This window comes from Amblyraja radiata, chromosome 10 (genome assembly GCF_010909765.2).
Source record: "Amblyraja radiata isolate CabotCenter1 chromosome 10, sAmbRad1.1.pri, whole genome shotgun sequence".
Lineage (NCBI taxonomy): Eukaryota > Metazoa > Chordata > Chondrichthyes > Rajiformes > Rajidae > Amblyraja > Amblyraja radiata.
The window spans coordinates 30,519,020-30,536,350 of NC_045965.1; the positions used below are offsets into that span (position 1 = coordinate 30,519,020).

Consider the following 17,331-nt stretch of genomic DNA (forward strand, 5'->3'; position numbering starts at 1 on the left):
TGGCTGAACAATTTCTAGTCTTGTGATGTGGACTCGATTAGAAGACCAATGGAGAAAGTCAGGAGTTCTGTCTGAAAATGTGGTGGAGGAAGAAAAGGAATCTCCACCCGAAACTTCACCCATTCCTTCTTTCCAGAGATGTTGACTGTCCCGCTGAGTTACTCCCGCATTTTGTGTCAGAAGAAATCTTTTCTGGGTTAAGTCTTTCATCCAAACTCGGGCAGGTTTGGCCTGCTGATGAAACCAGAGTGTCTCAGGGAGGAAACTGTAAATTGGACATCCTGTCCGAATCCAGTCCACTTGAGGCTGGCAATTTAACATGGCAACAGGGCAAAAAGAGTGAGTAAACGCCCACCGTTTTTATTTACTGTATTTTTCCCATATCTGCAATTCAGTTCAAATAGGTGCAGTGGGTTATCAACTTGCGTGCTATCCTCAATACAGTGGCAAAACCTAATGGAAATCCACAACGGCTCAGACTGTATTCAATAATAGTTAACTTTTACCTGACTTATAATGAAGAATATGATAGTCATGGCTGCACAGGTCAGTGTGACAAGCATCAGGAACTTGAACCGAAATATTAATCCCTGAAAAAAGAAAGAAACTTATCATAAACATGATAAAATGCAAACTAACATCACGTGTTTTTTTTCCTTCATAAAAAATACTGCTGGATCTACTGTCTAGCTGTCGTCAAGTTCATCTGTCGAATAAACCCATTCCCATTAAAATTAATTATTTCAGCTATGTTTCAGCTTCTCCCATACTGAGAGTCCTACTGAAAAAGTCTCAAGCTTTTCTGTGGCTTAAATCAAGATTTCTCTCTGCAACCCTTCGTCGCATCTAACAAGAGCATGCTCCTCCAATTTCCATCTCAAAGGCATTCAAGATAGACTCCTGAGAGAAATGCTTGCTCCATTTTATGATCTCATTGTTTCCTCAACCTGGCATGTAGTTGAAAACAGCTGAAAACCAACATCGGCCCAATAGCATTTATAATTCATGTTGAAGTACTGGCAGCAAAGCAGGCCAGGCGATTGCAAAAGGTGCCAAAAACGGGGCAGCCTTTAAAATTAGAAGACAAACATTTTCAACTGTTGCTCCTCTGACCTGACATTCTTTTTCTGTCAAAATTCTACATGGAATATGAGCCACCAAAGAAGTGTAAGGATCACAGTAAAGGATCGGTCAGACAAACCATTTACTAAAGTGACTTAAGTGACACAAAGTGACCCTCATTCTTCTAAAATCAAGGGCGTTTACTTGCCATACGTACCACCAAAGAAACAGTGAAATTCTTACTAAGCTCAGTTTTGCAGGCCCATTAATGCATAACACACAAATAAATAAATAAATATACAATAATAGAAGCATAAAAGTTGTGATGTTATGTTGCAGCTGTACAAGATGGCAGGGAGGCCACATTTGGAATATCATTGGCCAACCAGCTACAAGAAAAATGTTAAGCTGAAAAGCGTGCACAGAGGTTTTAGAGAAGATTTATGGGGATGTTGTCAGGGCTTGAGGGCATGAGCTATAGATAGAGGTTAGGCAAGTTAGAACTTTTTCTCGGAGCACATGATGAGGGTCATATTAATAGAGGTATATAAGATCACGAGGATCAGATAGGGTAGATACACAGAGAAATCAAGAACCAGAGGACATAGGTTTAAAATGAGAGGGGGAAGATTTCATAGGAACCTAAGGGGCAAACTTTTCCCACACAGAGTGGTGGGCATAAGGAACAAACTGCCAGAGGAAGTAGTTGATCTTGGTACAATAACAACATTTAAAATACATTTGAACAGGTACATGGATCGGAAAGGTTTAGAGGGATATAGGCAAAATGCAAGTCCCTAGTGCAACTTAAAGTCCACCGTAGATCATAGTTGTTAAGGTAGTGGTTGGTGTTATGCAGAGGTCAAGAACCTAATGGCTGCTGGGAAGCAGATTTTCTTGAACTTGGAGGTCACAATTTTCAGGCTCCTGTACCTTCTTCATGATGGTAGTAGCGAGATACACAATCAGGGCCAGATGCTTACAGAAAGTTCACCCTCATGAAGGATCTTGCAACATCAGCTTTGTCGACTAAGATTACACTATCGTCAGGGGCTCAAGACGGTACATTGATGTTTTCCCTTTCAAAGCAAATCTAAAAAGCATTGAGCCGGTCCGAGTGTAACACATCACTCTCACTTGCGCTTCACATTGGTTTCACCTTATTCTACTCTTTCTCCATAAAAAGTGTAATCAAATTACTTCTCAACCATAGATAATTTCAACAACATCATATTTATTTTGTGCTATATCTGCTGCCTATTTGATAAAATTGCCATTTTAAGTTGTAAAGTTTAAGAATTATATCTTGCAAGAAGACAGATTCATAGAGTGCATCAATGAATTATATAGAATTGAAACATTACATTTTGGTAGGAAATGAGAAACTGGGAAAGAATGTTTAAGAAAGAACTGCAGATGGTGGAAAAATTGAAGGTAGACAAAAATGCTGGAGAAACTCAGCAGGTGAGGCAGCATCTATGGAGCGAAGGAATAGGTGACGTTTCGGGTTGAGACCCTTCTTCAGGCTTAACAGTTACCTATTCCTTCGCTCCATAGATGCTGCCTCACCCGCTGAGTTTCTCCAGCATTTTTGTCTAACTAAAAAATAATAGTGTCTTCAGTGTTTCAATGCAAAAAATACTGCAAAGCCAATTGATTGAAAATATATGTTAGATATGAGATTTTTTTTAAAAAGATATAATTAGAAACTAAAATAGGAGTAATGGTAAAATAGGTATTGGTTTGCTTTGAACATCCCACTTTACGGACAAGTTATTGTAGTGCTCTATATGAAGGAATAACATGGCCTCAATGGTCTGAAAGGCCATTGCATGATTCTCAGCCATTCAGATTGCCAAATATAAAGCAATTTAGAACTACAAGGAGAGAATGGAGAGAATGGAAAATGTGTGGTTTTGACAGAAAAAGAGCTGATATAATTAAAGGATTTCAGAGTCTGAGGGAAATTATCTTGTATCTTGAAAAGGTTCTTCCAATTTGACAGTTAGGACAAAAGGAAAGTTTTTGATCAAGGCTAGGGTTTAAAAGCACAAAACTATTACCAAACAAAACGCATGAGTGGTGGAGGCAGAATTTCTAACAGCGTTTAAATGAAAAGTGCATAAATATTTGAAAAAGTAAAACCTGTGAAAGGGGCTAATGGATAGCTCTCAGACAGTTCATGCAAACGTAATACAACAAGGCCCTTTCTGTGCAATAGAAAAGGTACACTACATTACTGGTGTATCTTTATGGTTTTACCTCATAGTGCAATCTCCTTGCTTTGGACATGGCTGGGAGCGAACATCTTTTGCCACTTATATTTCGGAAGACCTGGAATACCATGAAGCAGAGAAAAAAGAAATAGAGACAGGCGCAGATGCCTGCAACTATGATAAAGGCCATCTTATATGCAGCTGTCAAGGTAAACACTGAATAAGTAGTTAACGTTGTCCTTGGTGAACTGATTGCCATTCCCACTCTTCAAAACAGAAAAATGTATATTAACCCAGATAAAAGATTAAAAATGTGATATGCCTCATATGAAGATTGGACTTTTATATCCTGCCTATCAAAGCCTGCATTCGTTCAGTTGCTATTTTGACAACTGAGCTATGCCCTTATTATAACAGTTTCATAATTGGAATAATGCCGCAGGGCAAAGTTCAATATTCTGGGATCAGCATCCCTGTCCCATGCACAAAATCAGCAGCAGACCAGAAAATGCCAGCACGAGAGCAATATCTCAGCCCCTGCCCTGGCTTTCCTATGGGACATAGGCTATTAACTGGAAAAGCAAGCAAAATCCTGCAGATTTTGTAAATTTTGGTAGAAAATGCTGAAACCCCAGGCCAGTAAGCATCTATGAAGAGACCGACACAAACAGAACACTGATAGCGCATGTTGGACATTAAAATAAAAATAGGCTAATCTGGGGAAAGCTTAATGGGAGGAGCAGCATTATTATTTGAAATTACCAAGTAATATACTACAAATGCTGCAAATCAAATAAAACAAAATGCCAGAAGTGCTAATGATCTGAAGTTGCTGATCTTCAAATTGTAGCCAGAAAGCTGTATCATGCTATCAGCTATTCTTCACAATTACATGACTTCACTGGAACTATGGGTAAAACAAAGTAATAAACAGCATCGAATGTAATTGTGAGAATGCCACAATGGAGCCATCCAAAACATTAGTCATAGAACATAGACACAAAATGCCAAAGTAACTCAACAGGCAAGGCAGCATCTCTCGATTGAAGGAATTGGTGATGTTTCATGTCAGGCCCCTTTTATCAGTCTCGGTGTAAACCAGCATCTGCAGTCCCTTCCTACACATTAGTCATAGGACTGTTTAATAGCATTTGGAAGAGTATGGAGCAAGTAAGATTTATAAGATGATTGCAGGTGGTAAGAAATTTAATCCTGACTAAAGATTGTCTAGGCTGCAGTTGTTTTCTTCAAGAGAATGGTAACCTTTTGAAATTGCCTACTTCAGAAGGCTATGGATACTCAGTCATTGAGTAAATTCAAGACCAAAACTAATTTTTTGGGGGGGCATGGATATGGAGTCAGGATGAAATGAATGGTGGAGGAGTGTATAGAAGGCAAAATATGAATAATGATCTGATTACATGGCAGAAACAGGCTGTGTGGCCAAACTATGCTTCTATTTCTTACTTCCTTCCGAAGTCCCGAGGGGAGATAATGGTGAACTAATTGCCATTCCCACTCTTCAAAACAGAAAAATGTATATTAACCCAGATAAAAGATTAAAAATGTGATATGCCTCATATGAAGATTGGACTTTTATATCCTGCCTATCTACATTGTGGTGAAATGCAGATACTCTTGCTGTTTTGAAACAACTGATGGGCAACCTGGTCAGCACCTTGGTAGTAACAATCTAACCTGGGTCTCTAGCCCTGTAAGGCAGCAACTCAACTGCCGTGATAATGAGACATTTGTAATGGATGACATGGCCGAGGTGCCTGAAGGGTGGCTAATGTGTCTCTATTTAAAAAAAGGTGGCAAGGAAAAGCCTGGGAACGATAGAGCAGTGAGCCCAACATCTGTGGCAGGAATGTTATTGGAGAGCATTCTGAATGACAACATATATATGCACTTGAATAGGCAGGGGATAATCAGCATGGTTTTGTGCATGAGAGATCATGCCCCACAAATCTGATTGAGATTTTGAAGAAGTAATCAAAAACGTTGATGAGGGCAGGTCTGTTGATGTTGTCAATATGGATTTCAGCAAGGCATTTGACAAGGTTCCACATGGTATGATGCTTGGAACATTAGTTTGCAAGGGATCCAAGGAGAGCTAGCTGATTGGATAAAAACATTGATTTCATGGATTGAAGCAGAGGGTGCTGGTGGAAGGTTGGGGGGCCTGTGACTAGTGGTGTGCCTCAGGGATTGGCATTGGGCCTATTGCTATTTGAAATTGTAATCAACAATTTGGATGAGAATGTAGAAGGCATGATTAGTAAATTTGCAGATGATCCATAGTAGGTGGTAGTGTAGAAAGCAAAGATGGTTATCAAAAATTACAGCAGGATCTTGATCAGTTGGGCTGAGGAATGGTTAATGCAGATAAGAGCGAGGTGTTGTATTTTGGGCAAAACCCCAATGAATCTGCAGGGCTCTGGGGAGTGTTGTAGATCAGTGGGATCTAGGAGTGAAGGTACACAGTTCATTGAAAATGATGTTACAGGTAGATACGGTGCTCCAGAAGGCTTTCAGCACATTGGCCTTGGTCATTCCTGGTACTAAATATTGAAGTTGGGAGAATGCTATGTTAACAGTTGTATAAGACTTTGGTGGAATATTTTGTTCAGTGTCGGTAACTCTGCTATGGGAAAGAAGTTGTTACGCTGGAAAGATTGCACAGAAGATTTACAAGGATGTTGCCATGATATGTGGGCCAGAGCTAAAGGGAAAGGTGGGAGAGACTAGAACTTTGGTCCTTTTAGTGCAGGAGGATGAGGGATGATCTTATAGAGGTGTACAAGATCTTGATGGGAACAGATTGGGTTTACCCAGAGTAGGGGAAATCAAGAACCAGCGGACATAGGTTTAAGGGGAGATAGGAACGATTTAATAAGAACTTGAGGGGTGACTTTTTCCACACAGAATGGTGGGTATATGGAATGAGCTGCCAGAGGAGGTAGTTGTACTATAATAACATTTAAAAATCATTTCAACAGATACATGGATAGGAAAGGTGTTGAGGTATATGGGGCAATGCGGGCAGGTGGGACTAGTGTAGATGAGGCATCTTGGTCGGCGTGGGCAATTTGGGCCGATGGGCCCATTTCCATGCTGTATGACTCTGTACATTGGGAATTGTTGCATTCTGTCAGTTCAGTGATATTACTTTGATATTCCAAGTAATCAGAGGACTAAAAATCCTAGACAATTTTATATGTAAAATAAGCCATCTTTAGTTTGTCAGCATACTGTGTACTCCCATTGCTCCTGCAATTCTTTTAGCCATTGTACAATCTTAACATGTTAAAAAAGGGTCTCAAGCCGAAATGTCATCCATTCCTTCTCTCCTGTCCCACTGAGTTACTCCAGCTTTTTGTGTCTATCTTTGGTTTAATCCAGCATCTGCAGTTCCTGCCTACATATGTTAAAAAGCCCATTGCTTCTACTGTGACAGTGAAAAAGGCACACTTGCAAAGAGGGGGTGGAGCACAGCGTGCTGGCCCCAGTTCAAACCTGCAAGCTCACCACACACCCAGGAACAACATTCCTTACAGATGATCTCTGTAGTGAAACCCGGCAGATGTGTTATCATTAAGCAAATGCACAGAAGTCTTTGCCAGAGCCCAAGACAAATTGCAGTGTAACGCCCAATTGAAATATTTATGAAGCATTTGGAATCAAATATCAGTAGTCAACTCCTTCGGGTTGTCAACAGATGAGATGTTCTTATTTCAAATGAATAAAGCTTAACATTCTTTAGCCCCGTGTTTCCCCTGTTTGTGATGGTGCTGATTGCTTCTGAAGTTTAACTTCATACAGTACCTCTTAGATAACATGTCAAGTGGTCATTCCTCATATGCGAGGAAATCTTATCAGGAAATCGGTGCTAACTAGCCCAATATCGGCATTCGCTATATAAACGTGTCCCGCGACATCAGATAGCAATCAAGCTCCGCCAGCTAGCAGTTTCCCCTCACAACCCATTTAAGTTAATCCCTGACAGTCAAGGGCCTTCCGAATGCAGAGTCTCAACCCAAAATAATCACTCCATTGCCTTCACAAACGCTGCCTGATCTACAGAGATCGTCTACCAGTTTATATTTTGCTCCATATCTAATTCATAATAGTTTTGTTTCTCCAGAACCGTCCTCCCATCTACACTTATTAACATTCTGGTTACCTCATATTAAACGTGAAGAATCAAATACAACATACAACGCAGCTCAACTAGTCTGTGCTGGCTTTGTGCTCGACCTGAGTCCTTATCTCGGTCTATATCACTATATCTATATCAGCATACAGAGTCCCTCCTTTTTCATTTACTCGTCCAAAATTCCCTTAAACGGATCTTCTTCCAGCCTGTTGGCAAGAAGATATAAAAGCTTGACAGCAAATATCACGAGACTCAAGAACAGCTTCTTCATCTCTGTTATCAGACTACTGAACAGCCCTCCCGCAAGCTAGGGTGCAGCCCCAATCTTCCAACCCATCACATTGCGTACACTGTAATTTTCCCTTGAACAGTAACACTACAATGTTGATTACAATATTCATCAAACTGGTATTTTTCACTTTGTACTACGTGTTGTACTTGTGTATAGCAAGATCGGATTTAATTGGATAGCATGGAAAAAGCCTTTCATTGTATGGCAGTACATGTGACAATAATAAACCAGTAGCAATACCACATGGAAACACCGCCATCTCTCCCAAGTTGCACACAAACCTGACTGTTACTTAATAGATACAGAGTCCAAACCCTGTACCCAATCCGGACTGTGTCCCTCTTGAGATCACACCTTCCCTTGCCAACAATGGGCCTACCAGGGCACCACTCTGCCAGAGGTAATTTGTTGCTGGCCCAAATTGGTCCTGGTCTTTACTCCCCTCCAGCTCTTCACCCACCCCTCCCTCTCTTCACTGTCTACTTTCAATCTGTAGAAGGGTCCCGACCCAAAAAAATCACCTATCCTTGTTCTCCAGAGATGCAGCAAGGCTGCTGATTACTCCAGCACTTTGTATCTAGCTTTGGTATAAACTTGCAACTGCAGTTCTTTGTTTCAACATTTTGGCCCACCCCACTGCAAAATCTCCTCAAGTTATGCTTACTTTGAAGAATTTCTCCTCCTCTCCGACGAGAGTTTTGCAAGACTCTCTCTCACTGCTCCTCTGTGATTACTGACATTCTCCGGCTCCATGTCCATGTTTTAACCTGGACTCACTACCATAGCCAGGCACGCTTCCTCAGTACTTGTCTGTGCCTCCATCTTCTGCCTCTTGGCTTCCAACTCCGGTTCCTGACTTCCCAGTTCAGACCAACCCAGATTTCAGATACCAACAGTCCACCCACCGCTTCCCACAACGGTTCTCCTTCTGTATCCTGCGTTCCACAATGGCCACCACGCTGCAGTACAAGCAGGCCCTCGCTTGGACTCTCCCACAGTTCCTGTCCTCGCACACCCAGACCTGCAATGGACTACAACTTTACTTAATTCTACGCTAGATCCATGTCTTCAACAAACGGTTCCTTGCCGCCGAGGAACTGGGAACCCACCCAGAGAGGAAAGACACAAAGCCTGGCCCCTGCTCGCCCCATGGACCAGAGAGGAGAGAGTCTGAACAGAGAGTCAGTAAGCACACCAGCCACGGGAGGGAGTGCAGTGCAGCTTGAGAGTGGAGTAGACCACTGAGAGTCGGCAGCAGCCTGGGTCACCAGTCCAAAAGGCCAAGCACGTGGACCAGACGCAGCCTGCGGCTGCACAGAGCAGTGGAGAACTTAACAAAAACCGCAACTTGAAATTGGTGCCAAATCTGAAACAGGCCCTTCGGCCCAGCGAGCTTATGCTGACCAGTGAACACCCTGTACACTAGCACTATCCTACATACTAGGGACAATCTACAATTTTTCAGAAGCCAATTAACCTACAAACCTGTATGTGCTTGGTGTGGGAGGAAACCGGAGCACCCGGTCACACTTAGATACAGGGAGAACATACAAACTCTGTACAGAGTTTCAATACCATATCTCTAAACTACATATGTGACAATAATAAACTAATGAACTGCAGATCTGTCCACATAACACCGTTTTAGGAGTACCATCAAATGGTATTACAATGGTTTAAAATTGGCTGTTCACTGCCACTTTCCGAAAAGCATCTTGAGACGGGCAACAAATAGTGACCTTATTGCCCACATAACCAACAACATAAAAGATAACGATCCTATAAAGATATTTTCCAATGATCACTGATTTATCAAAAGAGATAGAAAAGAAACCTAGATTCAAATGGCGCTGCCAAAACTAAAGAAAAAAAACCTCTCCTAGCTTGCCGCAAGCATCAGAGAATAAAAATTAGGCCTTTTCTTCTGCTCACTATTCAGCAAGCATAATTAGACTCAATGTGATGCACCAGTTGGCTACAAAGGGAGGCTATTTGGAGCTAATTGAGGAATAAAAGAACTGTAAATCATGAGTGAATCAGTAGCTTCTGTGGTGAATGACAGAGTGAAATCAGAAGGGAAAAGCTTTAATTAATTTTCTGCCAGTCAAGTGCGCTAGTTGAAGTACTGTCAATGAAATATAGTGACTAATTTCTTTGGTACTAAGCTGAAATTGGCTCCTTATAGTGGTGAACCATGCCACAAGATTGCCACAAAATATTGCTCATGTTCAAAAGAACTGCAATTAATCACAGCAGCTTATGTCAACTGCACATGAGAGGGAAAGGCAGCCTTTTAAAGCTTATCCTTCCAAATGTTTCAAGAGCAAAGGTATACATCTGAAATACGATTGCATGTAGTTTTGGAAGCAAAGGGATGCTGGCATAAACTGAAGATAGACACAAAAACCTGGAGTAACTCAGTGGGTCAGATAACATCTCTGGAGAAAATAAATAAGTGACATTTCAGATCCAAACTGAAGAAGGGTCTCGACCAAAAACATCCCCTATTCCTTTTCGCCAGAGATGCTGTCTTTCCCACTAAGTTACTCCAGCTTTTTGTGTCTATTTGCCGAGGCAGCTTGCCTGGCCTACAGAATACTTTACCCTCAATTTCACTATTACTTTTCTCTCAAATCAGAGTAGTTACTTTTATTAAATATATTTAAAAACCATTATAAAAAGGATACAGCCAATTCTGTACCGACATCAGTGGCCCAGATACTGTAGAATGGGTTCGTCAATTGCACACCTCTGGAAGAAATGTTGAAAAATTCAGTGAAGTTTTATCAGGAATTTGATATTTAAAACATGGCACATTCCATACATTCAATCAAAGAACATTCAGTCAGTCCTCTTCACAATGCATCCTTACAATGTTGCTGGGCGGAAGGCTATTTCTTTTGTTTTAGGTGTTTTAGTGTCTTTGCTGGGGCAGGAGAAAATTCATCTGAGCACTGTACCAAGATGTTCACACTTCTTTCACACCACAACAGGACAGCAACAGTTAGAACCCAGTGGTTTTATATAATGATTCGATTAGCTTAATTCAATGTCATATACACCCGATGCAATCAAATGGCTTGTTCACATGAAGATCACAGAGTAAACAGTATAGACACAGAAATGACAATACAACAACTAATGTAAAACAGCAGAATTGTGTAAGATTGTAATGCAAGAAAATATTACAGTACACAAATGGAATAGTTCAAGTTCAAGTGAGTTTATTGTCATGTGTCCCTGTATAGGACAATGAAATTCTTGCTTAAGCACACAGAAAATAGTAGGCATTTACTACAAAACAGATAAATGTGTCCATATACCATGATATAAATATATACACACATGAATAAATAAACTGATAAAGTGCAAATAGCAGAAAGTGGTTATTAATAATCAGAGTTTTGTCCGAGCCAGGTTTAATAGCCTGATGGCTGTGAGGAAGTAGCTATTCCTGAACCTGGTTGTTGCAGTCTTCAGGCTCCTGTACCTTCTACCTGAAAGTAGCAGGGAGATGAGTGTGTGGCCAGGATGGTGTGGGTCTTTGATGATACTGCCAGCCTTTTTGAGGCAGTGACTGCGATAAATCCCCTCGATGGAAGGAAGGTCAGAGCCGATGATGGACTGGGCAGTGTTTACTACTTTCTGTAGTCTTTTCCTCTCCAGGGCGCTCAAATTGCCGAACCAAGCCACGATGCAACCAGTCAGCATGCTCTCTACTGTGCACCTGTAGAAGTTAGAGAGAGTCTTCCTTGACAAACCGACTCTCCGTAATCTTCTCAGGAAGTAGAGGCGCTGATGAGCTTTTTTGATAATTGCGTTAGTGTTCTCGGACCAGGAAAGGTAGAGTTAAGACAAGAATAAGTGGCAGCACCTCCCGGAAACGGGAGTGGACAAAGTGATTGGTTCAGGAGCCAAATAGCAGTGGGGAACTAAACTGCATATCTAGAAGTCTGAGCTTTCAAGCTCTCGTATCTTCTCTCAGACATGAAAATGGAGTAGCCAGGGTGGTAGGTATCCACAACAATATTTCCAGCTTTCCTGGATGCAACGCACCGTGAAGATGGACTGGATTGAAGAATGTAATGAGCCTGTGATGGACTGACTGTGTTTACCACTCTCTACAGATTCAGATGGTCAACAGCAGAGCAGTTGCCATACCAGAACTGAGACGTGTTCTGTCAGAATACTTTCTATAGTGCTTCTGTAGAAGTTAGAGTGAATCCTCATGGCATGCTAAATCTTGTCAGATGCCCAAGGACGTAATGCACTTTCATGATCAGTGTGAAGGGACCATGTTCGGCTCTGGTGATATGTATGCCTTGGTACTGCTGTAAGCTGTCGACCATATCTACAGCAGCTCCGTTAATGGTGACTTCCTCACGCCAACAACCAACTCATTTGCTCTCCTTATCAGCCAGGTTGTTATTGCTGAGTTTCTCAATCTCTTTCCTGTACTTTGTCTCTTCATTGTTGTTAATCCATCGAACAACATCGGTGAACTTAAAGATCAAGTGTACATAATACTTGGCTAGACAATTAAGGGTGTATACCTGAATACTCTGATAAGCACACGCATTTTGGGTCAGTTTGTAGAAAATGTTATCACCAATTCTGACTAATGTCGAGGAGATTAGTGCTGATGTAGGTCACCATTTTTCAAAGCACTCCATTATGGTCAATGCTTAAACTGCTATCTTGAGCCAGAGGATTACTGATGGTCCGTGTGATAAATGGAGAACCGCTCAGGTGTGTAGCGGGTCATGTTTGATCCATGTCTCAGTGAACCAAAAAACATAGCAGTGCCTGATCTCCATTTGAAACAGCAGCCTTGCTCCAAGCTCTTCAAATGATTAAACATTCACTAGGAGGATGCTTGGGAAGGGGTGGGTGGAGGAAAATAATAGAGTGGGCCAGGCTGGGATCTCCATCATTGCAGCCACACCTATAGCCTCCCCTGACTGCCACACTTCCTTGTTGTATTATTAGTCATAGGTATGTTGATAGCAGCAGGGCCAAGATAGAATAGTTCCAAGAGTTCCTTTGCTGTTGCGGTGATTAAAAGAAGATTTTCAATGTTGGAACAAATGATTTACTCAGTTTCGGAATGGAAGCTGTTTGAATCACTTTAAGAGGAGCTTCGCGTATAATGGCATCATTCTCCAGCATCACATTATAATGAACTTTGGTTTGTGTTCCTATTACAACAATTGGTCTCTTTCTTCTAACATTAAATATGCTTGAAATAAAGGGAATCCATTAGAATTGATATTCAAACTGGGGAAGATAGTCACAGAAAATAACTAGCCTTTTAAAAACATTTTGCACATATAATCTTGTAAATTTGCAGCAGTTTAACAGTTAATTAACACTGTCGCTCTACACATTGCAAATTATAATAACCACACCCTAACCTTAATGGCAAAATGGAAAGTGAGAATGAACTCAATAATAATCACTCTTTTCAACACTGGCAGTCAGGAAAATTTATAGTTCATTTAGCTAGATGGATCATCGTCAATTTGGTCAGCTCAGTGAATCAATAAAAAAGCCCTTACCTCTCACACAGATCAAAAATGAAGAGGCAGAATGAACCAAAACCAATTGGCACAATCTGCTTCAGGTAAACGGATAGTCGATTCCTTTCATTCTGATCCTAGGAGGTAAAACAGTTAGCAAATGTCGATGTAAACAGTGCAGAGATAAAAATGAGGCTTTTAAATAATAATTATATTTTTCCAATGGTACAGTGAAACAATGAGCCACAAGGACCAACGGTTTGCAAGTTTGAATTTCAATACAAATTCTGTGGAGTCAGTAACTGAACAATTCCAACTGACCCAAGATGCTGAGTAGAGACACAAAACGTTGGAGTAACAGGCAGCATCTCTGGATAGAATGAATGTGATGGACTTCACGAAAGAGGAGGATGCCAAGGTTGTGGTTGGGACAAAGTGGTGTGAATTATAGGATAGGATAAACATAGTGAACTCAGGTTATCATCTTTAAAAATGGCTAAATTACCTAGATAAATATATTTGAAAATAAAAGAAGGGAGTTAATTACAGAGGCTGATGTAAACCAAGTAATCAGACGGCAGTTTAGTTTAGAGGTATAACATGGAACCAGGCCCTTTGGCCACTGTATCTACGGCGACCATTGATCACTCATTTACATTAGTTCTAATGTTATCCCATTTTGGTATCCACTCCCTACATACTAAGGGCAATTTGCAGAGGCCAATTAACCTACAAACCCACATCTTTGGGATGTGGGAGAAAACACGAGCACCTAGAGGAACTCCACTCTGTCACAGAGAGAATGTGTAAACTCCACACAGATGATAGAACAACCAATGGAACGCACATAAATGGAAAAAGGTATGATTGACCCGAATGCCTACATATTCTTAAAGGTAGTCAAGAGACTGAAATTGCCAGAATTTTGAGCAAAAGAACAAAATGCTGAGGGATCCCAACGGGCCAGGCTGCTTCAGTGGAGGGATGTGGACAAAGGACTTTGGGCTGAGAACTGTCTTCAGACAATCTAAAGACTCCATACCAACCCGAATCGTCCTCTGTCCATTTCCCTCCACAGATACTGCCTGGCCTATCTAGTTCCTCTAGCACTTTGCTTTTTATCCTTAAAGGTAGCACTGTAGGTCAATACGATCGTTAAAAAGGCATACAGAACACATTACTGGCTAAGGTTTAGATTACACGAGCAGGGAGTTTGAAGTCGAACTGTGTAAAGCACTAGAAAGGCCACAAGCACCACATGAGATTCTGGTGATCACACTACAGGAACAATGTAATGGAGTTGCACTGGACTGTGTGCAGTGAAGAATAACTCAGATAACACCTGAAGGAAAGCTTCTGCTACAGGTATTTTTGTTGGAATGGAATGAGCCAAGATAGTGCAACTACAAGGACCCAATTTCTCTTAGACAAGGTGGTCAAAAATCGGGGGCATGGATTAGGAGTAATTGGCAGAAAGATTATAAAGATAATGAAGGGAAATACCCATCATCCAGAGCATTGCAGAGAACACTATCTAGAAGGGTGGTAGAGGCAAAAAAACTCACGTTTAAACAGCCTTTCAATGTGTACTTGCATGCCCATGGTCCTTGTGAAGGAGGTGCAATTAGGTAAAGTAGTTGGCACAGCAATGATAAGCTAAATGGACTTGTTTCACAATATTCTTTGACCCAGGTAAAAAGTACCTGGTTTGACACATTTAACATTTATTGTCCCAGTTCAAAGCAGAAAACTTAATTGCAAAATGTCTCCCATCACTGACTATGAAAGTGATTTTAAAATGATCAAATTTGAATTTGTAAAAAGTCTTAAAATTCCAAGTAACAACAGCTCCTTAGAGTTAGATCTAGCTCTTAGGTCTAAAGGAATCAAGGGATATGGAGAAAAAACAGGACGGGGTACTGATTTTAGATGATCAGTCATGATCATATTGAATGGCGGTGCTGGCTCGAAGGGCCGAATGGCCTACTCCTGCACCTATTGCTCTATGCTTCTATGTTTCCTTTCTTTTTGTAAATTGAGTTAGAAAAGCTATTTCTCGAATTGAGAGATATACTGCAGAAGGAACTAACCATGAGATGCTCGCCACAGAAGATAATCCAAAATGACAGCAATGTGGCGTAGAAGATCCCCTGTCGAATGTCTCCAAACAGAAGCATCCAAGTCCAGTCAAATCCAATGGAAAACCATTCCACTGGGATATTGATAAAGGTCATTGAGATCCCAAGTGCAAAAATTACTCTGCAAATAAAATATTAATAACTTATGAAATTCATTGTAGTGAATACCGTGACATTGTCTAGAAACGCCTGCAAATCTTACAACTGTATCGTGCGCCTGCACTTATTCCACAAGATACAGTTTCATTCCTTTTAAAATTACATTACTGCATTTTTGACAAGTGGTTTATTCATTATTCATTTGGTTAATTTCCAGACATGTTATTTTAATTATAACTTTACACATGCGATCTGCAACAGGAACAATTTGTCATGTTAAGAAGCTTGGTTAATACCCTTTCTACTATATTCAGAGACTCCTAATGCGATAACAGTTGACACCAATTAACTTGTAGACTTGAAATTCAGCCTGTGGTCTGATTTGGGTGGGTCAGTTTAATATTAGGAAATGCATACCAGTTGAGCTACAAGTTTACTAAATTTATTATTTCAATCGAATTAAATTTTTTGATAATGCACTGGATATCGGGTTCTAACACAAACAAATTTCTAGTCCCAGAAGATAGACACAAAATGCTGGAGTAACTCAGCGGTACAGGCAGCTTCTCTGAAGAGAAGGAGTGAGTGACGGTTCGGATCAAGACCCTTCTTCAGACTGAGCTTGAACAGATAGGTCAATTTAAAGAAGGGTCTCAACACGAAACATCACCCATTCCTTCTCTCCAGATGTTGCCTGTCCCGCTGAGTTACTCCAGCATTTTGTGTCTATCTTCAGTTTAAACCAGCATCTGCAGTTCCTTCCTACACATTTTTATTGCTAGACTTAGAAAGAGAGAGAAAAAAAAAAAAGGATATTCAAGGATTACAATATCTGCATAAAATGTTTAGTTTAAGTTAATTATTATTGTCAACATACTTTGTAGAATCATACATAAAAATACATCCATGAATCCACATTAAATATCAGTCTTACTTTTCCAGAAGGACAGGTGGGCGAGTCATCATGGTAATTCGTCTCCAATACCAGATCATAATGATGAGAATACTGGGAGTCAGAAAGGTTTTCATTGCAAACCAGACCCTTGTAAATCCACCATTCTGATGAATTGACTGTTAAAAGAATCAAAATGACAGTTGTTAAAGTCCCTGTGAAATGAAAAATTAATTGAATGTTGCTCTTATAGAACAGTATAGCAATGGGCCCTTTGGCCCACAATGTTTGTGCCGAACATGATGCTTAATTAAATTGATCTGTGCTGAACATGATGCATAATTAAACTAATAGGGAATGAAGGGGATTTCCAGGATGCAGGTGCTTTTCTATGCTGTGCTCTGAACACAAAAAGGAGCCTGCCAGGATTCTCCTCTCATTTTCAAGAGCAGAATACATGGTTATTTCAGTTACAATTCCTCAATGTGCCCACATCCTGCTAGTCTCTCCCAATGTCTCCAAACAGGAAGGACTGGACGACTGGAGATATCTTAGGAAACATCACTATACATTGGCATTTACTGGCATGAACAGGAGAAACAGCAAAATATTATGCTTTGCTGGTATAGAAATGGACAATTTGTTAATATTTAGTTACAAAAAACTAGTGCTAAATCACTGTATGCTTTAATATCAGAACAGAGCAGTGACATTACCACCATCCGAACATTCTTGAGCTTTCCAATTTTCATGTTGATGTTCTTCTTCTCATTAACAGGAAGTCGAACGTTAATCAGATAATATTTATGTGAAACACTGCCCAATTCCATGAAGGGAAGCAGTTCGCAGTCGTATAGTTGCCCCTGATTGTCATGTGTCTGTTCAATAGAAGAAAGAGAATGAATGAAAATCCAGAACACAAGGGATCAGGAGATATTTTTACATAGTCATCCT

At 40.6% G+C, this 17,331-nt stretch overlaps 1 protein-coding gene across 2 annotated transcripts in view; it reads right to left on the minus strand.

Annotated features, from left to right (window-relative positions):
• wls (Wnt ligand secretion mediator) overlaps nt 1-17,331 on the minus strand; it is a 55,935-nt gene that overhangs the window by 8,141 nt on the left and 30,463 nt on the right. For both annotated transcript variants that reach the window (XM_033028466.1, XM_033028465.1), the window contains exons 4-10: nt 17,094-17,255; nt 16,420-16,556; nt 15,339-15,507; nt 13,288-13,385; nt 10,417-10,480; nt 3,325-3,468; nt 507-590 (exon numbers count right to left, since the gene is read on the minus strand). In XM_033028466.1, coding sequence (XP_032884357.1) covers nt 507-590; nt 3,325-3,468; nt 10,417-10,480; nt 13,288-13,385; nt 15,339-15,507; nt 16,420-16,556; nt 17,094-17,255 — 858 coding nt within the window. The remainder of the gene's footprint in view (nt 1-506; nt 591-3,324; nt 3,469-10,416; nt 10,481-13,287; nt 13,386-15,338; nt 15,508-16,419; nt 16,557-17,093; nt 17,256-17,331) is intronic.